The sequence below is a fragment of the Pithys albifrons genome, chromosome 1 (assembly GCF_047495875.1).
Source record: "Pithys albifrons albifrons isolate INPA30051 chromosome 1, PitAlb_v1, whole genome shotgun sequence".
NCBI classification, from domain to species: domain Eukaryota; kingdom Metazoa; phylum Chordata; class Aves; order Passeriformes; family Thamnophilidae; genus Pithys; species Pithys albifrons.
The window spans coordinates 13,409,685-13,433,460 of NC_092458.1; the positions used below are offsets into that span (position 1 = coordinate 13,409,685).

The window sequence follows — 23,776 nt, forward strand, 5'->3', positions numbered from 1 at the left end:
TTTTTTTATTTTTATTTTCAAGAGTTGAAACAAATAGAAAATATTGAAAAATGTGTTAAATGTTGGATTTTAGCTGTCTTCAGACTGGCTGTCTCTAGAAAAAGCTTTCAATTGCTTTACTAACACAGAAATTGGGGACTAGAACATTTAAATTCCTTTGGCTAAAATGATTTTGGCATAAGAAAAAACTTTTCATGTGAAAGAAAATCCCTTAGTTTTGGCCTAAACAATAGGTTTGGGATTTCCAAGGAACTGCTAAAATTATGTCAACATCAAGAAGGTTAGTATTTTAAAATGACACAGAAAACCAGAGTCCAATAAAAGAGATTTTTTTTAAAAAGGAAATTTTGCTCTGAAATTTATACATGAGTTTTCTAATTTCAAAAAAGTAGTGTGCCTAAGATAACAGGCCTGCTTTTAATAAAGACCTACATTTCAGCAATACTATAACAGCTCTGTATATTTATTCTATTATAGGCCCAAAATTATGTGGTCCTGGAGGGGCTCCAACCCAACAGCAACTACAATGTAGAACTGCAGGCAGTAACACGCTGGGGTCAGATACGCCTAAAAAGCGCTAAGGTTTCTCTCCATTTTAGCACAACTCAGGACATCAGGAATAATAGTGAGTAATCCTATTCAATCTTCTGAATGTTTTTTCTCTTCTTTATCTGGAATTTGAATGTTTTAGATAATAATTTCTAAAAAAAAATATTAAAGCAGGCTGTTTCATAGCACAACGATCCTCTCTTGGTCAAGTTGAATAACCTTCCCACGTTAAATTTCTTATCTCAAAATCGGTGCCAGTTTTGTCCTGATTCTTTGCATTAGATCCTACTCACCTAAAAGCAACTGCAATGAAGTATCTATATGACTACAGTGTTAGTATTCTTTAGATGCCATACAGGTATAAATACTGACTATATTTGTCAGTGGCTGGAATAAAACCATTTCTGTGTCTTTGTCTTAACTAGACAGTGTTAACCTGCAATGTCTTTCAAATCCTGGCTATTTTTAGTAGCCTATTAATTCGTGTTCTTGAACCACAGAAATATGTATCTGCTATGAATTGATATAAAGCATTGTCTCTTCTTTGGAAATCTAAAATGTTCCATGCCTGACAAGCAATGCATTCTGAAAATACTGCTTATATAGGACCCACACTCAAATTACCTATCAAATTTCCTAGCATTGCCACAGCTAGATTTGAATTCCTTCTGCAATTTTGCTTGAATACTCTGGCCTGTCCTTGGTTGCTTTGCTTCAGAAAACAGTCCATTAATAGTCTCTGTGAAAGTGTGCAATCTACTTATGCGTAATTAGTACAGACTTTCCAATGTCTTTTGCTTTACTGAGGTGACCTTTTTGTACTGAAAGATTCGTTAATTGTATTGTTTTTTTTAAACTAGAGTGAAACTATACTGAGAACTGTATTTTTGTGTTCTTATATACTTAAAGTATTTGACTCTTCTGTTAAAATTATGGACATCTATTTAGGTAATGAGCAGTATTTTCTTCTTGTCTGGAAATTCATGCCTACAAGAACTAAAACACACATTTGTTTTAAAGTAGAGTATTTCAGTGATAAATTTCTAGACAAATATGAACATCCTTTCTATTAAAGCTGTGAGGTAAAGGATTCGAGATTCTTTGAACCTAAACCACCAATATCACACATTTTATTGAATAAGAGAACTCTCCTGAATATATTTAGACCTTTTGAGACATTTTTAAAATATTTACTAAATTACAGCTTACATAGAAAAGCAAGTAAAAACTACTCCTAGAGGAGATGTAAATTCATTTTCTGAATCTCATTCAAGTTACTTACATACAGAACCAGTCCTGCTTGAGGTACTTTTGAGAATACTCAGAAGCAGATGGAGAAATATGAAAAAGGCCTGAAATATTATCTAGGACATGACATTCATGGCCTGTCTTTATTTTGGGACTTCCATAGCCTTTGGGAAGTAACAGAAGCACCACACCAATTTTGCTGAAGTCCCACTGTCAGATGCTCTGCTCTGTGTGGAATTAAGCTCTGGTTTTTAGGTGTATGGTCCTATTGTCAGAATAGAGATTGTCCATAACCCACTGAAGTAATTTAGTCCTACAGACCTCTGTGAGCTTTGACCCCAGCCCTCTGGCATTATATTTCCCCACACTCAGAAATACGTTTCCTCACTATATTTGTATGCTTCACTTCTGGGAAATACAGCAAGACTCTTCCTTGATCTTTATATAGAAATATTCTAAATTGGTGTCCTGGTTTTTCTGGAAGTGGAGCAGACAAAGAATAGCAAAGCAGAGATTTAATAAAATTAAAATACTTTAAGTTGACGAATATCTAAAAGATTTTAGTTTGTTCTTCTCTCTGTCACTTTTTGATTTCCATTTATGCAGTAGAAACATTATGGTTACCTTGAGAAAGAATTTCCTCAAGTTAGGTACTTTCACTGTAATGTAAAACAAATGAAGAAAATGAAGAGTTGCGCCAGATTCAAGGAAGGGCTGAGAAAGTAAAATTTGTCCATAAAGCAAGTGAGTTTCCACTGAAGCTTTGCATAAGCAAAATGGTCAATTTTATATGTTACTCGTGAGGCAAAATGTTTGTTTGTATGTTGTTCGTGACAATTATTGGAGCCTGAGTGTTTCCCTCTTTCTCTCAAGTATGTAAGTAATAATTTATCACTTCCTAATTATTGAACTCTTCAGTTTTCATTTAGGCATAATACTGAATTAAATACAACTTTTTTGTTTATAATCTGATCTTCTTAATTGGATTTGATATATTTGCAAGTGTGCAATGAAAAGTGCAATTTGAATCAACATTGCTGTCTTTTCTACTGAAAATATCTGAAAATACTGTCAACTCTGATAAATGTTGATAAATTGTCGCCAAACAAAAGGGTTGATGAAGGACATCCCATTACCATTGCTTGTTGGAAGGTAGGCACATATAACCAAGGGAATTCCTGAAAGAAAATTCTGCTCTTGCAGTGTTTTCCTAAGCATTCATCATTCACTGTTAGAAACAGGAAAGTGAGCAAGAAAGATCTCTAATCTGATCACAGTGCTCTTATATAGCATACCAAAGGACTATATTGACTTTGATGTAATAACCACATGTGACACTCTGTGGGTTACACTCAAAGTCGTCCTTGGATTTTGTGCATATTCAAACGCTGCATGAATATAAAGACTGTGAATGATTATACAGAACTACTGCTAGATACTGTGTCTGTTTAAAAAGGCAGTGTGTTAACATTTCTTATTCTTATCTATAAATACAGTCCCTTTCCTTATGATTCTTTGGAAAATTTGCAGAGCATTTTCATACAATAATACATTCATGTTTTTCTGTCACTTTTTAAAATATTTTCTTTGGCTGAATTTCAAACAAGTGATATTCTTTTCAACTATTACGAGCACTTTGTTCTTTTTATTAATTTCATTTAGGTAAGATACTGAAATAAGATAATTTGGATGAAAACATTATTTTCTGAATTTCAGCACAGTTAACATAGTAATTGTATAGCACTGTACTCAACTAAGTAGTTTGCAGATTGTTATGTGTATTGCAGAGGAACGGGCATCTGCTGGGAAACCACAGAAAGGACTGGTAGATCCTTACCCAACCTTTCAAAGACGGAAAACAACTCGTTTCCTTAAAATTGGAACTCCTTTCTATCAGGACAATCAACTTCAGGTCAAAGTCTACTGGAAGAAGACAGGTTTGTCAAATTTTTGTTTTACTATTTTTTGAAGGAAGACTCTTATTATCTATTTCAGAGTTGTAGAAGATTAATACAATACCATACAGTATTTCAGAGTTAAATCCAACACCCATCCTTTTATCCCTCTTTTATTGCCTCTCCTCTCACTGTTTTGTCTGTGTAAATGTCTCACAGAAGGAAATTACATGAATCAGCTATACAAAAATCACAGTCAATTGTGTTGGTATGCTGAATCTTCACATAGCTGAGACAATTTTTATTTCAGTAGGAATTACCTCTGTGAAGTTTCAAATAGCAAAATTTGGCCTAAGTCACAAAAGCTCTGAGAAACATATGAATGTTGTCCCCCTAGAGTGAGTTTGGAGGGTCTCAAGCACATAGAATTCCAGGGCAGGTTTTGTGCTGGATGCCACTGCAGTGTGTCTTGTTGAACTTTCTCATTTGAGAAATGAGTCAGGAAATTAATACATATGGAAATCAAGCAGTGATGTAACAGAAACTAAAATATAGTTTGAATCACAAAATTTAGAGCTATACTGGCTCACTGTAGGGCCACAATAGGCTTTATGCCATACTGTATCAGTCACTTTGAATTAGAAGAGAATGAATAGCTGGTCACAACCACTGAAAAAATCTTGGTTTTCTACTAGGCTACATCCTTCTGGTTTTCAGAAAAATCTAAAAAAATTTTTGGTTTCATCTTCCAGTTTACAGGAAAATGTCATAAATTTAAAGTATCTAATCAGATTCAGAAATAACAAAAGAGATTTTCCTTTCTTGTCCTCTAGGAGCATATAGATTGCTACAAATTGCTCCAGCTTAGCCATTACATGTTCATATGCTGTTACTTCAAACCATGCTAACACTGTTAGTGTTCTAACTTGGAGCAATCTACATATGTAGCAGTACTACTAAATAAAATCCGTTCAATTTTTCTGTTTGAAGTAAAGGGTTACAGAGTAAATAATCACCTTTTTGTCCGGAATTTTTCAAAGAATTTCAGAAATATTTAAGAGCTTTTGGGTTTAGGTATATGCAGCATTACCCTGAATGAGGATAGGCTATATAAACGTTCAGTTATGCTATGTAACAGAAGAATTTGTCACACTGAATTGTGCAGGTTGTGAGAGGTATCCTTTGCTTTTTAAAAAGTGCCTGCCCATTTGAATAATTACCTTCCAAGCCCTGCTCTGTCAATTACTTTCAGATCCGTCTTTATTTCTCTATAAAATCTGCAAGCTTTGATTCAGTCTGAGTTCATACAGACTGCAAATGTTTGTCCATGTCTTGGCTATGCTAGTTTTCTTTTTTCTAGCTTCCCCATTATGTTTCATTTCTGGGTAGCTTCATGAAAAGCTGGAATAATTCAGAGTTTAAGTAAAAAGTGTGACATTTTTAATTGGGGATATTGTTTACCTAAAAATGTGGTTTTCATTATCCAAAGTGAGATTTATATATTCCAAGCTTGGCTGGGACTGAACACCTTAAACTTTAGCTTTTTGCAAGTGAGATGTCAACTCATTGTTCAAGCTCCTTTTATAGTCAGAAAAGAAAAGCAGGTGACTTCTGAAGCAATTCATGCCCCTCAGCAGCAGAATTGCTCTCTGGAGATGCCTCACTTCTTTACTGAAAACAGAGGGAAACCAAGACAGCTCATTTATAGAAGGCTTAGAGATGCCTAGCGTCTCTCTCTGAGCTGAGGTTCAGTTCTTGGCACTCTGTTCTGAAAAATCTGAGAGAAGGATTCAAATGCGTGGAGACTGATGCCTCCCACAGGTGTCAGGCAGGGCCGTGCAACTCACAGTCTACAGGCAAGATTCAGCCCAGTGGAACAATCAATCCATCTGCAGCCATTTTCCTGCCAGCCTGTTGCCAGAAGAAAGATCATGTGTCCTATGACTGAAATGCCAGAACCTCTACTGAAATTCACCTTTTCCAAAGTTAGTTATGTGAAAGAAAAATTATGACCAGTACAGCAATATTCTTGTTCCAAAGTAGATACTTTGAACTAAGTGTCCACTAATTATAAAGATAATATAGATATTGAGCTTAGAGACATCGTACTGTAGATACCTAAATGTTTCCATCTAAATCTGGAGCTGAATCTCACTCACCCTCTGCTGCATACCTGTAGATGATATTTGTATTAAATGCTCTAGATGTCTGTAAGAAGAAATAAGGTAGTCAGCACCCTTACAGTGACTCAGAGTTTGGAAATAAGAATGTTTGGATCCGGTCTAATCTCCACAATAGGAGAATGTCCGGCAGATGTGTAACAGACCTGTCAAAAATGACATGGATTTACATGCTGTCACCTTGTCCCTGGGATGGACTAGCAGAGTTGCCAAGTAGCTGACTGTACAGCTGACTCATCTTGTGTGTGCAAATATGCATCCAGTTTCATGAGGGGACACTCAAAGGTCCATTTTGGTCATGGGCTGGGGTCAAGCTCTGTGACAGACACCAGGGTGTTCAGGTACATGCCGTGGCCAGTGGAAGGTGCCTTCATTTTTCTCACAGAACTAACAGTGATAGCAAAGGTATTTGAAGAGGGGCAGAATATGACACTTCATCAGACTTAGTTTTTTCGTTTCTTTTTCGAAAAGAAAATATCCATGTTCTGAGTGACAGCATATGCAGTAAGTCAGCAGGAGCCATTGCCTCATGCGGAACTGAAATACAGGCAGTTACCTGCTTCTGAGAAGCCAGCAACTTCTATAAGCCCTTGCAAGAGTTTGGAGTTTATGTAGTGCATGGATGAGGTACTGACTATAAATTTACTAATGACAATTTACTGCAGAGAAAGTCTGTTTCAGCATGCAAGGAACACAGCAGGAGAAGCATATTGGCTGTGTCCTGTATTCATGAAAGACAGCAGTTACTGGAGCCAGCTGCATTGGGAACTATACCCATGCATCTTTCTCCTTTATGAACTTTGCTGTCTTAAGTCATATTTGGGGAGTTGTAGGAGGTATTAGAGCGCAGCAACTATAATAGGAAATACTAAGAACTTACCTGAGCCTGCTCGATGGCATGACATCTATTTTTTTGTAGGTAGGCAATCAGAGTTCAAATCCTTTCTGACAGGAAATTGACCTCTTTGTCTCCTACATGGTAGGTGAACATAGGACTTCCTGTTGATTGCACTAAGATTCTTGGGTTTGTGTAGTTTCCTATTAAAAAATCAACACTTTTTTGATGGAGAAACAGCCATTCTATGGTCCTATATTACAATGTGTAAAATTAAAACATAGAAATTAAGAAACTATCATGAAACTGTAGGAAATAAGTAGATTGATTAGCCTAAGAGTTCCCATGATATAAAATAATTCAAAAAATAAAAGTCTTAAGCTGAAACATGTTCAACATTTGTAAATTTATCCAGTTTCAATTGGTTGTAGCAATGTTTGCTTTGTCTGGTTTGGTTTTCAAGTTTTTTTGTACTCTTTCCATTAGACATCATGATTCTAACTAAACACGGTTGCAGAGATGATCAAATAAAAACATTATTTAGATTGTTAATTTTTCTTTTTTTTTTTTAGATGAAGACATTAAAACCAGTAACTTATCACAGATTCACAGAATAGTTGGGGTTGGAAGGGACCTCAGAATATCTAGTCTGCTTAAAGCATGTTCTCCTGGAGCAAATTGCACAGAATTGAGGCAGGTTTTGAATATCTTCAGAGAAGAAGACTCCACAACCTCTCTGGGCGGCCTGTTCCAGTGCTCTGTCACCCTCAAAGTAAAGAATTTTTTCCTTATAGGGAGCTTTCCCTTTTTCAGTGTATGCCCATTGCCCTTTGTCTTGGTGCTGGGCACCACTGAAAAGACTGGCCCCATTCTCTTGAGATCTGCCCTTAAGATATTTTTATACATTGATCCCTTCCTGGCTAAGTAGGCCCAGCTCCCTCAGCCTTTCCTCATAAGAGAGATGATTCAGTCCCTTTATCATCTCTGTTGCCTTCCACTGGACTCACTCTGGGAGCTCTGTGTCTTTCTTGTCCTGAGGATACCGAGGAGCCCAGAACTAGACACAACACTCCTGAAGTAGCCTCACCAGGGCTGAGCAGAGAGGCAGGATCACCTCCCTCAGACTGCTGGCAGTGCTCTTCCTAATACCCCCCAGGATACCATTGGCCTTCTTGGCCACAAGGTCATACTGCTGGCTCATGGACAGCTTTTGTCCAAAAGGACCTCTGGGTCCTTCTCCACAGACATGCGTTCCAGCAGGTCTCTCCCAGCCTCTGCTGGTGAGGGGGTTATCCTTTCTCAGGTGCAGGAAGCATTTCCCTTTGTTGAACTCTACTGAACTTTGTTGAACCTGTTCAGCCCTAGACTTGCCTTTGCTATGTTGATACAGAGTTTCTTTTAGCTGTAATGAAAACTTTAATAGCCACTTAAACAGCAGTCTTAATAGAAATAGTGTTATTAATTTTCTATAGTAATAACTGCTTAGAATTTTTTGTTATATTCCTGAATTCAGTGGTTATACCATTCTGTGCAGACTGAAGATCTGTTATTGTTTTTTTTTTTAATTTTCTCCTAAACAAAGATGTCTCTATGGAAGAGTTTTGTATGGTCTCCCAACACTAGTATCACAGCATACCACAGGTTACAGAAACAGAAGGAATTACCTGTGTAGATTGCTTATAACACTTAAGCATGTTCCTGAGATTGTTTTCGATTATTTATATATTTTCACTTTGCTTTTGAATTCAAATCATTTTACTCTGTCTAAAGAGCTAAAAATAGGTCAGAATCATAGAATAATTTAAATGGGATGGAAGGGACCTCTGGAAGTCATCTGGTCCAACCATCTGCTCCAAGTAGAACTAACTCTGAAGTTAAATCAACTTATTCAGTTCCGTCTGTAAGGCCCTATAACAGATGTTGTCATTGTTTTTTCAATGACAGGGAATTTATTCGTCATGAATATTAGCCAGCATAGGCTATCTGTGTTTATTGCAACATGCCTTAGGATTTACAGAAGGTATGGTGATGTCTGTTGACATTCAAAGGTAGTTCTTCCATGACTATGAAGACATAGCCCTCAGTGAAATTTGCAGATGTGCCTCTAGGAAGCCAGTGAAAAGAACACAATGATGACATCAGGGCTGAAGCTTTTGGTTTTATATCATCCTTCTAAGTAGAAATCAGACCTCTGTCCTGTGCAACAATTGCAACAGAGGAAGTTTTGCAAACTATGACCAAACTGACTTTATCATACAATAAAGGAGTGATTGCATGTCAGTACTTGGAATCTAATTCCATACTCAGAAGTGTTTGAGTAAAAGTCTTAGTGGATGAATTTCCATATATATGCATAATGTGCCACAATTTGGTAAGCAGGACTGACTTATCTAGGCCTGTTCTTCAAGTGTCATTTCTTAAGTCCCATTAACTTTGGTAAGCATGAGGCATGAATAAAAATGTGGGATCTGGACTTTGCATTAAAATAGGTCTCTTTCTGAAATAATCTTTCAGTTTTAATTGTTTAGGAAGATGGTAATAATAACTTCAGTATGTATGCTAGTAAAAATATCTCCACACTTCAGGCAGTACAAGGTACTTAGCAAATGCATATAATTTTGCTAGAGTCATGCAAAGTATTGCATATGAGTACAATAGCTTCTTTCTGAAGGTAGAAAATGTCTTTCACTTGTTGCCTCTGATTTAGGTCTGGGATTAGAGAAACACAGTACATTCCTTAAACTGCATGAATCCCACTTTTGTAAATGAAAAGAAGAATGTGTTTGTGGCCAGATTTTTTTTTGGCCATCTCAACTCTGTGAAATTAGAAATTATGAGTGGAATCAAATTAAACAAATCACTTTTAACTCCTTCTGTTGGAGTCATAGGGTACCATCCATTACCAAGAATAAATACACTCTGAACCCCCTACTTAAAAGGATTAGCTAGGTAGGATAATTAGGATCCTCAGTATCCTGTGCAGTAATCAAGAATGAAAGTGTGAAAATAAAAGGATGCTTAAGTTTTCTCTGTTTTTCAGTAGTTGAGCAGCTGGAGAGCCGAAGTTTTGGACTTCAGCTGAAAAGCCTTCAAGTTGCATCAAACTTGTGTATGAAAATTAGCTATTTCCCATAGATAGAAGGAAAAAAATACTTGCTATGAACTCACTGCGTCAATTCTCATCACTTACTGCAATAATTATGATATATTAAATTTTAGACTGTATTTTCTTTCCAAAGCAACAACTCACAACAATATTTTCTAACCCATTACTCTGCTTTCACTACCATTTCCTTAGTTCCTTTTATTTGAGTATAATTCACCTCTCCTTGTTCAGGTAAAGTTTTAGTTTCCTTCACTTTTCTTTGAATGAAGTCTATATATATTTACTTCCCCCTCTTTAAACTAAACATTTGAAGTACTTCTCAGTATTTAAAATCAATATATATGCCCCTTGGTTTTGCTTAAAAAGACAAATATTTAAAATACATTAAGACTTGGTTTCAGGCTTCTTTCTTTGTGTTTCTGTAAATGCTGGAAGAAAAAAGGAACACTCAAGGCAGGGAGAGGCAGAGAATCCTCCATTGTCTGATAAATCAACTGAACAAGAATAATAAATTAAATTAAAGGGAAGAATAAAATGCAAGGCAAGGCAAAGCAAGCAGAAAGCTACCACAACTACTTTTAAACCCAGATCTTAGTAAAGCAAAATTAACTTTCACTTAGTTTAGGGACAGGAGTGAAGTGACTGTGTGTGCCAACTTTGTTTGTAATAAGGTACTTGATATGGCAGGTTTTAAAATAATAGAAAGCTTCCTCTGTGTTATGGAATGGTAGTTTCTCACGGAAGTAGAGCCATTGAAGCTAATTGAACCCTTCAGTGCCAGCTGGAGTTTCTTGCTGTTATTGTAAAGAATTCAGCAGTAGTTGCTTAACACTAATGCATTATTTAGTTTGGTACTAACTGTTGCACTAAGTAGATTAGTGTTTGAGCAGCTGGCCATATTCTAATTATCAATATTTAAGCAGTAAAATATTTGTACTTCAAGATACTGCCATGGTCCACATGGGTCTTTAAAGAAAATGACTTCACTGTTAATTATAATGAACTATACACCAATATATTGCCCTCATACTTCCATGAGAATACAGAGATTTTTTCTCAGCTGTGGTTGAATCTGTGGGTATGCATAAATGTGCATTAGTATTTAGGGATTTAATTAGTAAAACTGCCCCCAAGCACAGGAATCTTCAACTAGATCATCTTTCTAGAAATGTACTGGTAGACGTTGCATACTTTGCTTTTCCACATGTGCTACTGCCTTTATCCTATGGACATCCTGCGTGGGGAGATAGGTAGTGCTGTAAATTTAATTCTTAAGGGAAATTATTCCAGAGTTAATGGAATATCCTGTGTGATTCCTACAACTCCCTAACTTTGTCTTACATAGGCCTAATACAACTTCATGAAAAATCTCTTTGCCTTTTTAGAGAGAATGGAAAGGGGAGCACCTGGCCATTTCCAGTTCCACTTGTACTTTATAAACTGACTACAGGACTATGAGTGTTTGTTTTGTGTCCAAATGTCAAGTGCTAACAATACTGAACATGTTACTGGTGGGAGTCGTGAAAAACATCAACCACAAATAATACAATTTGGTAGTGCAGTTGGTGTGCAACTTCTCAAATAGTCTGCAATTGATTAGTGGGACAAGTAATAAAGTTTTAAAATTACATTTACAATAGTGGTAACCTCCATGGCATCTCCTCTGCAAATGGGACAATATCTGAAAGTCTTCAAGGGCACAGTTTGCTGCATTTCTTCATGTTTTCACAGGTAGAACAGAAACCCTTTATTGCCTTTCACTTACTTCCAAACCTCCATACCTTTCAGGGTAAGTGGTTAAAGCTCTTAGTATGAGAGACTTAGGGGCAAGTTTGTCCAACTGTTAGTCCCAGAAAAGTAATTTGAATTGATTCAAAGTCTGCCAGGAAATCAAATAACACAAGCCAAATCAGAACTACCCCCTGTGATCTCAGCACAGAAGACTAATTTTGCTTAACATCCACCCACTGATGTCTGCTAAAGGCAGATGGTGGCTGTAGTGGATTGGTTTGGTCCAGAACATTCATCAGACTAGTTCCATTTATTACTTCATTTTAAAATTTACATAGTGTAAGCTGTTCATAAGCCCTCAGTATGACCTGAATCATACTCCTTCAGTACCCCTTCAGTAATTATGAAAGTGTATTCATTTTACTTAATTTATGCATTTAAAAGAAGTCTTCTTTCCCTCTTAAATTAGTAACTGATAGATATTTAAGCTTGATTTCTTTTGAACTTGCATTAAAAGATCAAATGGAAATATAATTGCAAATTACCTGGCCCATGAGTGCAATTCAAAGATAGACCATCATTAAGTGGAATGAGTACCTGAAGTTGGACTGTAGATAGACATTCAATATTGCATTGCAAAATCATTTATCAAGATTTTACTCACAGACATTGAAAAAAATAACTGGCCAGCTAATAAATGAACTCTTGCCTGGTTTTTGGTTCTTCAGGAAAAAAATAAGTTTTCTAAACCAGCATCTTTATGTACCTTCAGTAATATTGTCTGCCTAGTATGCATATGCTATATTTCTGATTTCTTCTTGAGGGTTACCACAACCTGTAAAGTTAATTATTTTAGCAACAAATACAGTGCTCTATATGTATACATACATACATAGTGTCACTAAGCTTGCCAATGGCAATGTCTGTGGTGAGCCCTCAATAACCGAGGGCTAAAATGGCAAGTTTTTCACCATCCAGCTCTTCCTCTCCTTCCCCCAGACTATATCAGTAGGGGTCATATTAAGTCAAAGCTCTGTCTTACATGCTTACACCATCATACCCAAAGCAGTTGTACCATTCCTCCACTGAGTAAAAATGTACTGAGGCACTGCAGTTTAGCAAGATACATCTCCATCAGCTGTGGGCTAAAACTGTTCATGAGTGCTCTCTTATCCTGCCTATGTGCTGAATAAAACATTTATCTTATGATTCAGGGGAGATTAAGCTATCAGTCAGGAGTCATCATGTTCATGGTGAAGGTAGTTTGCACTAACAAGTGTCCTCTTATGAATGAGGTGAACTTTCCTCCACATGCCTCTTTTTAAGTACTTTTTAATTACCCGCTTTTATAAGGTGGCCTTAAGGCCAGCTGCATAAACACTATGGATGGAAAATGGGCTATTTGAATGAGTAGCTAGATTTAGAGGGAAAGAAACCAAAAAAGAGTATCTGACACTGAAAATATAATCTAAATTTAAAGATGTAACATGTATGCATCTGATCAATAATGAGTTGTTAAACACCAGTTCATTTTGCTTCTGTGACCATAAACTGAACATAAAAATATCCATAGCAGTCTAGACTGAAGATCCTACCCCAATAGATGCTCTGGTCTTGTCAGTGGCAGTAAGCAAATCAAAACAAACCTGAGATTAGGGGAAAAGTGTAATAGTACTTATGCAGATTATTATCCCAGCTTCAGACTACACATGGTTAATGAAAATTCCTGAGCTCAATGTGATTTCATTGTATTTATTCACTTGTTGCATTTATCTTCATGATAATATCCAGTGTTCCATCAGGGTCACTTAGTTTTTGGGCATTTGGAACATTTTTTATTTGTTTTGAAGCCAATTCTTCTCCCTTTATTATTCTTAAATTGGTGACACAGAAAACAGTCAAGTTCTGTTCCCCCTGCCTGTATGCATGTGGTTTTATAGATATTTAACCTGGCTTCACTCTCTTCTTTTTTCTCATAGACTCATTAATTTTAAACTGCAGATTTATAAACCTGCATGTTAATGCAAAACAACATCCTGATATGGTATTCCATAACAGTCCAGTTTGGAACTTGATAGATCATTGTACATGTGTGTAAGCACACCCGTATGGCTTTTGCATGGGGCATGAGAGAGAAGAAGGGAGCAGCAGGTGCACCTCTACATTTCCTCACACTGTGGAGTTAGGGACAGGCTTGGGTCTGTATCTTAACTCTGGAATTGGGAGAAACTCCAAGGTTACTTACCCTTAATATGGCCTACTCATCTAAATTGTTGTCCAGATTTGTCAAAGTTACACAGAAGGCTAAAGTTAATAATAGAATCATAGAATGTGATGTAATTATAGAGTAGTTAGTGACATTTTCAATATATCTATAACCATAGTGAGTGCTGGACATTTTTTTTTCCATTAAATTCATGGTTTGGATGCTTAGGTAGCTTTCAAAATATGAATGTGAGAGAATAATGTAGAAAGCTTCTATTCAGCCTATAAGCAGCTATTGTGAGACTTGGAGCTGACAGGAGGCAATTTTCCTTGTAATAGAAAACCAGAATGAGATACTGTTGGACTCACTTTGTATAGGATGTTGTGTGTGTGAAAATAAGTAAGGGTAGAGGTAATCCGGCTTAGAGATGATCCCAAACTTAAATCCTTCAATATAAACATCTTCAAACCTTGAGGCTTCCTAGGTCTAGATATGGACAAAAATACTGTGGCTCAGTCCTGTCTCTAAATTGTTAATATCATTTTTTGAAAGGCTTATAGTTGTATCATACAAGGAATGTTTTCTATAGAAAGAAAGTTTATTTTAAATGGCATAATGTGAGAAACAAAATCTTTGTGATTTAATTGAAACTGCTTATATTCCACATAAGAGCAGGAAACAGTAAAGTTTGCCTTGTTAGGAAATATTTGTTGAATGAAGTTTAAATGTCAACTGAAGGGTTTGGTGTTTGTTTTCATCAGACTGCTTGAATGGGGTGATTATTAAAAACTTTTTTTTCTCAAAGGTGTCATGAATACCATGAATTTCACAACCAAACAAAACTTTGGATTTTTCTTGCCTTTTTTATACCACTGGATGAAGCAGTGCCTGGACAGCTAAAAAGACAAAGTTGTTTTCATTTAATTTTTTTAAGAGAGTGTACCTAAAATTCCTGCTGCAGAGCAAATAGTTTTTATAGGAAAAAGAGGAGTGCAAAGAGACTTACAATGCATTAGTGCAGCAATGCAGCACTTTAACATTAGTTGAAGGTAAAGTATGTTTACCTCACTTTGCCCTTGCTAAACTACCATGAGTAAAATAACCCCTTTTATTCTATTATTATTTCTTGTCCTGTCATTAGCTTCAGTCATATAATGGCTCATGAAACAATGTATGAAGAAATAAATAAGTGTTATTATCTAGTAGTGACTGGGATCATATTTAACTTCCCTGCAACACAATGAAGTATCACTTCCCTGCAACACAATGAAGTATCACTTCCCAAACTGGTCTTCAGTCATTCTGTAAATGGATCACTTCATGCTAATTGTGTCTTCAAGACTGAAGGAACTACTAGTAAATAATACTGCTTTATTTATTCATTTGGATTTTGCCTTTATTTCAGCCTTCTCTGCATATTTTTCAGGACCTCTTCAGCAACTGAATTTTAGCAGAAAAAGTGTTGATGGAAAATTACTTATTATAGATCTATCTGTAGTCATGGGAAGGAATGTTGGTCCAATAAACAAAACACAAGCTTGACAGAGCTGAGGACACTTCATTACATTCTGTGTCCAATATTTGCTGTGTATTTCTTGGTGTGGAAATACAGGCAGGTCATGCTGCAGAGCAAACACTGCTGCTCATCCTTCTGCCAGAGCTGTGGGTTGGAGTCAGGGCCATATTGGATTAGTTCCACAGCTGTAAAGGTCTATCAGGGGTTACATACGGGGAGAAGAGCTAGCAGGAACATTTCTTCAGAAAGCCTTTGACTTATACAGATCTGTGGGCACTTCAGAGATGATAATATGTTCTACTTCATGCAAGGCATCATAAATTTCACCATTTACCATTGCTACTTTTACATTCACTGCGGCACAGCTTCACCATTCAATACAATGAGATAAATTTTTTTTCCTGGATGGTGTGTTATTTGACACAGGATTTATACAGAGCTCCCCAAAATCATGCTAAAACTTTACAGTTGAAAAAAATTAATTAAGCTTGTAGATACTGCAACATGCACTTTGTGTGCCCTGAGCAGATGCTGCGCTGTGTTGTGATATTAAATATAAAATATTTTCCCTCTGCTGTAGTCTATTTTTAGAGCAGTAATGCTGCAAGAGACATGATCCAGAAAGGAAATTACTTAATTTTGCTATATTTACTTTTTCCTATTAGTCTAAGACCATCAAAGACATGTTCAAGACCATCCTTTAGCTGTAGTCATTAATGCCTTGATCTTGCTGGGTTCTAAACTTTCTGGCCTGATCCATTAGCTATCCTTAACTATTGAAGTTAGCATGACTGTTCATATATCTAAGTGCTTTGTTGAATCAGGGCCAGAGTGCTCAGAAGCTTGAAAGATCAACACCCCACCCTCCCGTCCATGAGGAGAAAACCAAAAGAACATGTGGCCAGTCACAAAAAAATCATTGTGGTTTGCTATATGAGGTATCAGATCTAACAAAATACAATGAATCCAAAGTTGATCTGTGCACAGAACAAGTTGTTTCACCATTTTTTTACTGAGTAGTTTCACAGGTGTTTCAGCCTTCTCATGACATTCTGTTTGAAGAAAGCTTTGAACGAAGACAGCAGGTTTTTCTATAGCTAATTATCTTCTAAGCTTTGATAACAACTCATTTTGGCATACAGTTAGCATATTAATTATATGTATATATTTTGGAAGAAGTGAGTTGACAAAAACTACTGAACACCATTTTTTTAAATGAAATACTCATTTCACAGATGCTAGTTACTTATATTAACACTTTTATGCTGGCAGGTAAAGGTTTTCATATGTCTTATTTTACAATATTTTCTTTTTTAATTTCTTTTATTCTAATGGGAAAATCTATCAGGCATTTCATATTAATTACTTTAAATCCTGTCATGATGCAGAAATCAAGTTGATGTTACTGTGTTTATTGATGCCAGACATTTTTATTGTAATTAAACCTTAATTTGAGCTGCTGTTGTTGAACATGTCTGCTGTGAAATCTTGTTTTCCAGCAATCCCATTTGATTTTCCTTTCTAATAAGTTTTTGTAATTTCGTTGCCTACATAATAGGGCTGTCACAGCTGGTATTAATTGGCATTTTTGTACCAAATGGTAGAGTCCCACATCAGAATAATATAGAAGAGCTGAAATGCTTCTACAACATAGACTTGTCATCATTATGACCACTTGACAGGGGTGGAACAGAGGTAAGGAGCCATGAAGTGCTTTGCCTAAAGGCATCCAGCAAATCAGCCCCAGTTCTCAAAACAGTCTTCTGCATCTTCCTTGCTGTGGATCACAGGAATAAAAAGGAATAAGTAGCTCTTAAATCTGTTTACCTGGTCTCCTGGAGTGCCAGGAGGTCCATATTGGTGGCTTTGGGCTGCATGAACAAATTTCACTGCTGTTATTTATGCCAGTTTTTTAGCTACAAAGCAGACTTCAGTTCCTCATGATTGTTCCTGAAACAGTAACTGCAGTATAAAGCAGAATAAAGTATTTGAGGCAGAGAAAGTAACTGCAGTAGTATGGCAAAAAAAAAAAGGAAACCCCATTAGATGCAATTGCAATTATTCACATGGCTGGCAGTAATGTATATGTACAAAACAGAAATGTGAAAAATGTTCGCAAAGATGAGGAAAAGAGATCACCTTTAAAATTTAGTTTATTTTCCACAAACTGCAGAACCATTTAAATCATAAATTCCATCTAGGAAAAGTTGCAGCGTTATCTGGAATTGTGTTGGGTGACTTTTCTCAATGATTCTCAGAGCTTTAAATTCTATGGGGAGATGATGAGATTTAGCAAGTGTAGAATGTAGGCCTATGGTATTTCTAGGAACCATTGTGCAGCCATGGCTTAAGCTGTGTTCCACTACTTGATACTTGCCAATTTAAGGTGCTTAAATTGTGCATAATACCCTGAAACTTTCCAACTGGTGAACAGATTATTTGGCAGTATAGGATTAATAGGATTTTAAGCTGTTTTTACAGCTTCAAGCTACAAAATAAATGCACATTTTCCACCCAGAAAAATCAGTAATATATTGTTTTATTTTTATTAAAATGAAACTAAAGAGTTTAAATTGGGGAGGGAGAGAAGACAGATAAATCTGGTAAAGAATATATTTCTAAACACAATTGATATAGAGCTTTGTGGAGATGCTCATTTGAAAATCAAGGCAATCTTAGACAGACTAAAAAAAAAATGCTTTGGAGCATCCCCTGCTCCATATGTTTCTAATTAGAGATTTAAGATCTCTGTCTAACAAAGTTAGTTGCATACCCTTGTTCAGCAAAAGAGCTGAGCACATATGAACTTTTAAGAATATGATCATGTGGTGTCTACACAGAAGTGCTTTCTTAAGTCTAGGAACTTATTTTATACTTGAGAAAATTTACTTTAAAATTCTTAGTCACAGTAATTAACATCACCTGTTAGTTTATTTGAAAAGATTAGTTGTATGCAACTGTCTTAAAGATCTAAAAGTCTTTAGCTCGGGCAGCTGGAGGTCATTTCCATGTCAGCATCATTAAGAGATTTTCCAAGTAATTGTCCTGGATTGCCTTATTTTTTTCCCTCTTTACATAAATTTAAAATAAAAGTAATTACTTGAATAACCTGTCTGCTGTTCTTACTGAAGTGGTTGTTCTGTTGACTAATTTCACAAGCTTAGAGCTGCTCAAATGAGTGTTTGTATTTATGTCCTTCAAGTTCAATGTATCTGTACAAATATTTTTGAGTACTGGAAAATATAAATGCTTACTGTTTGTGCAAACCTCACTCATTTTAGTGTCAATTGATGATAGACTTTCTAAGTATGAGAACAGTGAAGTTACAAAGCTTTTTAAAGACTCCTGATTGGATGCACAGAATCAAGAAAACTCCAAACTGTTAAGATTGATTATATACAAAAAGGCTTTATACTGTGACATCTGAAATATCAGGGAAGCAGATTGATGGAGTATATCTGTTTCTTGTCAGTGTTATGTACCTATTCTAGAAAGAATAGCAGAACTTGCTGATAAAAGTGACTTTTCCGAAAAAACTGCGGCTGTGGGCTCAATGTATTAACCTTAGCTGGGCTTCACTTGGTGGCAGTGCCTGACAGCCAGCTAGACTGCAGCTTGAACAGCTTGTCCAGTACCCATTCTTGAGTTTGTAATGGACAGCTAAACCCAAAAATCTAAGTATAATTATAGTGGTGATCTCACTAGGAGTGTATTGCTGGAAGACAGGCTTGGAGAAGCTTTTTGGGGTTGGGGGGGGTTTTTTGCATGTGTTGTAAATACAAATACATGTCTTTCATGAAAGTAAGACTCTAGAGCTGTGAGCTTTATGAACAACTTTATAAAACAAATGCTCATTTTCATCAAATTGAATTCTCTTATTATGGCTTTTTAGATACTTCCATGTGTTTTTGTCTCCTTTTGCTTTTAAAAATATTAAAGATAATTTCTAAAACAATCTTGTTATTTAGTATGCATACTTCATGCATGCATGTACATTTTCAGTTTTTCAGACTTCCTATGTATCTCCAATTTTTTTTAGATAACAGCAATTATAGAGGTGGAGGTGAGAATCAAAGAAGTTTTAATCTTAATAGTAGAAGTTTAGGCAAGTCAAAAAGCCCTGTTCTAATGCAATATTTTGGACAAACTTAGCCCTAATTAAGCATCAGGTCCCACTGTCATGATACCTTCCATTTTATACCAGTGGATATACATGTGTATATGTATGCAAAAACCTTTTTCATATGACTTTTAATTACATACTCACTGAAAAGAGAAAAAAAATCCTTTATTTTCAGTATAGATTGTTATCAGAATACCAGATGCGAGCACTATCAAATCTAGGATTCATTTGTTCAAATAATATTCTGAAATTGTCTACTGAAGATCTTCATCCTACATTTACAGGACAAATTACAAATTTAAAGTTGATAGGATTTTTTAATGTCTTTCTGATTTTCTATCTCAAGTAGTGAGAAACCACAGCTTTTTACAAATAAACTACTAAGAGTTTGCTAATGTAGGAGAGAGAAAGGAAGGAAGTGTGGAAGGAAGGGAAAGAAGAAAGAAAGAAAGAAAGAAAGAAAGAAAGAAAGAAAGAAAGAAAGAAAGAAAGAAAGAAAGAAAGAAAGAAAGAAAGAAAGAAAGAAAGAAAGAAAGAAAGAAAGAAAGAAAGAAAGAAAGAAAGAAAGAAAGAAAGAAAGAAAGAAAGAAAGAAAGAAAGAAAGAAAGAAAAAAGAAAAGAAAGAAAAGAGAAAGAAGAACTGCCTGAAAGCAGAAGTTCACATAATGAATGGAGGTGGACCTGCCATATAATCAAACAGAATTCTGCTGTGCCGGTAGCTGGAAATAACAAATATTTTTCCTGTCCCTTGCAGTGTTCAAGGCCAGGTTGGATGGATCATTGAGCAACCTGGTCTAGTGAGAGGTGTCCCTGCTCATGGCAGGAGGATTGGAAATAAATGATCCTTAAGGTACCTTCCAGCCCAAACAATTCTGTGATTCTATGGTTCTATCTTGAATTACATTTCTGAACAGAGGCCAAGTAAATCTCTACAGCAATATATCTGAATACTGAGCTGTTGTAAGGTCTTGATGCTTGGGATTTCTCTTTCCCCACTTACCCATGTGGTGATGATATTCAGTAACCTACCTGATGTATGTGTTTTATCCCATTCTTGATGGATGGGGAGTTACAAGGATTAACTGGCTTGGATAAATCTCCACCAAAAAGGAGAGTGATTTATTTATAGATTGCAAGTGAAAATTATTACAAATTAAAATAGCTGCTTTGTAGCTTTGCAAAGAGCAGTACACCCATGCAGACAGTTTAAAATAATCATAGAACCATAGAATGGTTTAGGTCAGAAGGGACCTTAAGGATCATCTAGTAGGTAACAGGCAACAATTGAGTGAACTGGAAGAGATGAATACAGGTGAAACTGGCTTACAAATGCACTGTGAATGTCTCCATCCAATAGGCACATCAAGTGGGAAAGTCCAGCAATGAAGAGACAAGAAAAAGTGCATCCATTTCTTTATTTTAAATGAGAAGGAACAATCACAAAGCAGGACATTATTTCTTTATAGATTTCTATTTGAAAGAAATATTGTTTCTAAAGAAATCACACAAATAATTAACATACATGTTGCTACGAAGGCAGCTACTACAAAAATCTATTTCAAGGAGCCATTTCAGCTGGTTTCATACACTAGTTATTTTCTCTTTAGTTTAAAGTCCTTCCCTTCTGCATCCAAATTGCTCATAGCAGTCTAATGCCAGATCAGCCCGTAAGGCATCTGAGATACTTGTTTTCCCTCCTGAAACCCACAATGAGGCACTTGGCATTAGTGGCTATGTCATACCGAGCTAATTAATAGCAACAGACATAATTTTGCATCCCCTCCATAAAGATAGAAAATGAAATCCAGTAAAATGTCAGAAACTATTTGCACTACCTAATGAGTTTTCCTTCTTCTGTCAAATTCTTTATTGCTCTTTGTTTTGCTTCCTTATTAGACAAAAAACTAGAAGAGCTGGAGAGAACTTGAAAGCTTATCCTATTAATACTGCGGCAAGTTTTTCATTTATTTAAATGGGAGTAAACTCTTGCTTTCAGTATCACTCCTGAGAGGCAAGACTAGAATTTTGTTTGGACACATGCTGAACAGGTTTTGTGGTGTATTCTGAAAGGAGAAAGCTCAGGGATTTAGAGGCATTTTCAGATATCTCCAGGCACAGATTTCTCAAGCAGTGCCAGGCAGCAGTATTGCAACGCTCTAGCAATATGAACAGTCAGGCAGTTGTCACAAAGTCATTCCCATTATTTGCAGAATAATTAGAAATAGCAGCGTTATTATTTTTTTAATGCTTCATTTAAATTCCTGATTTTTTAAAAAATGTAAGCAGTATATACTAATATGTCTGAAAATGCCATTTTACTCTTTTTAAATTTATCTCCATTAGCTGATACAAGGTTTAAATTACATTGGTGTGTAATATTTGCTCCATTATATCATGGGTTACTTAGATACAGGTGAGGAACTCTGTCATACTTACAAGTCCTTCTATTTTCATCCAGGGAAGCCAGAAAAGTTGCAATGGTGAAAGCATACTTATAATATATGTCTTTTCCTCTCTTTTTATGTCATTTAGATATCAGCATGAATCAATTCCAAGTCCACTGGTTACTGGAGTCCTGTGCACACAACGACACCAAAGGACTTAGGAAAGTAACAGAGCTAACTTATGTAAGTCTCCATTCAGCCTTCTGCTTGACTCTGAATAGCTTCTAAACAGCAAGAGAAAGGATGCTTCTGTATCATAACACAGTATGCTTAATACCCTGTTTCATAGATAAGTAAGGATGTTTCTTTTTTATGTTCCTCTTTGGCAAAAGATAAAAACCGCATCTAGACTGTTTTGGGTTGTCTGTTTGTTTGGGTTTTTTTTAAATCTACACTAGGCTAAATTTTTTTTTGTTGTTATCCAGAATATGAGACCAGGAAAACTTCTTACCTAAGTACTTACATATTTCTGCAGCATGTGGAACATGGAGCTTTATCTGAAATTAGTAATACAAGACTGTAGCACAGTGCAAATACTGAAAAGTAATGATAGTAATTAATAAACCAGGTTTCCTTTTAGATGTGCAGGTGAGTTTCACAACCCTGAGGAGAATAATAGATAAAAAAAGAAAGGACCATAGGTGAAAAATATTAGACATTCAATCTGGAAGTCAGGCAGATATCAGAGGAGAAGGAAAGCTGCGTGTAAGTACTTGTCAGCCCAAATATATATTGCATGGCAGTTCTTGGTTCTCAATTTGTTGGCAATCTAGTGTTATGTGTCTATAACACACTGTTTGAACAACACAGTGATGTGTTGGTGCATCACAATTGGTTTGGGAATTATGGAGAATGGACAAAAATCTTAATTCACCTTTCCTTTTTATCCTGACCTATCCTATCATATCAGTTCAGGGGACTTAATGGCGTATAAAAGTAGAGTATATCAAAAGACATAATTTCTTATCACAGGACACAGTTAGCTCATAACATTTACTGCTTCATGGGGTCAGCAAATCAAGTATTAGAGATGAATTTTAAAAATGATTGTAACATAATGCTATGATGTAGATTCCCAGTATTTCAAGATATGCACATTGGAGATAGGAGAAAGTTAACATTTAAGAATCTTATTTCCACTAGAGGTCAGGAAAGACTGTTCATACATCTGTCCAAATGCATTGTGGGATTAATTAATTTATTTCCTTTCAATCATTTTAGGGTAATTCACCCAAACTATTTTGGGAAACTGTGTTTCTTTTGAGGAAGAAAATAATTAGAAGCAAACAGAAGAAGGTGGATGCTACAAAAGATTTAGTACTGGCTGTGTGTAGGTCACTAAGGATAATGGCCTTAAGCTTTCAGTGTTGAGCATTTAGGCCCTACCACAATAAATAAAAATAGTCCTGTCACAATTTTAAGAAGAAATCAAGCACTCTCCCAGTGTTGGAATGCTCTCCCATCCGGAGGAAGGCAGGAAGTCAAGTCCATTCTCAGCCCAATCAGTATGTGCCATCAAAAATGACCTTCCAGGTGAAGGTTAGGTGCAAATCCAATTTGCAATTAGAAAAAAGAAGGAATTACACAGAACAGCATGAGAAATTAGTCATTCCGAAAGGTATTGAAGACTTAAAAGGTAGTGAAAGACTTTTGACCTTAGCCAGTAAGGTATTATGGGACATTTTCCTAAGAAAAAAAAAACAACCAAAGAAATATTTTTCCCATATATGATTTGTGCTAAAACTTTCATACTGTGATTTTTAAAAGTACTTCAGACAACAGTAAGAATTTATCAGGACACCTACACTTTGTGTAATTTTCTTCTCCATTCATTGTCCTTAAACAGACACTTGTGATTTGTAGTTTAGCTGTGGAGCTTTTCTTCCTGATAAGAATATAGAAGTAGTTAATGTACTGAAGTGAAAAAAAATGCATCCATAATG

At 36.0% G+C, this 23,776-nt stretch overlaps 1 protein-coding gene across 1 annotated transcript in view; it reads left to right on the forward strand.

Annotated features, from left to right (window-relative positions):
• The window catches only part of ANOS1 (anosmin 1), a 136,197-nt gene that overhangs the window by 102,829 nt on the left and 9,592 nt on the right, over nucleotides 1–23,776 (forward strand). The window contains exons 8-10 of the mRNA XM_071564831.1: nucleotides 478–625; nucleotides 3,585–3,734; nucleotides 21,922–22,016. Coding sequence (XP_071420932.1) covers nucleotides 478–625; nucleotides 3,585–3,734; nucleotides 21,922–22,016 — 393 coding nt within the window. The remainder of the gene's footprint in view (nucleotides 1–477; nucleotides 626–3,584; nucleotides 3,735–21,921; nucleotides 22,017–23,776) is intronic.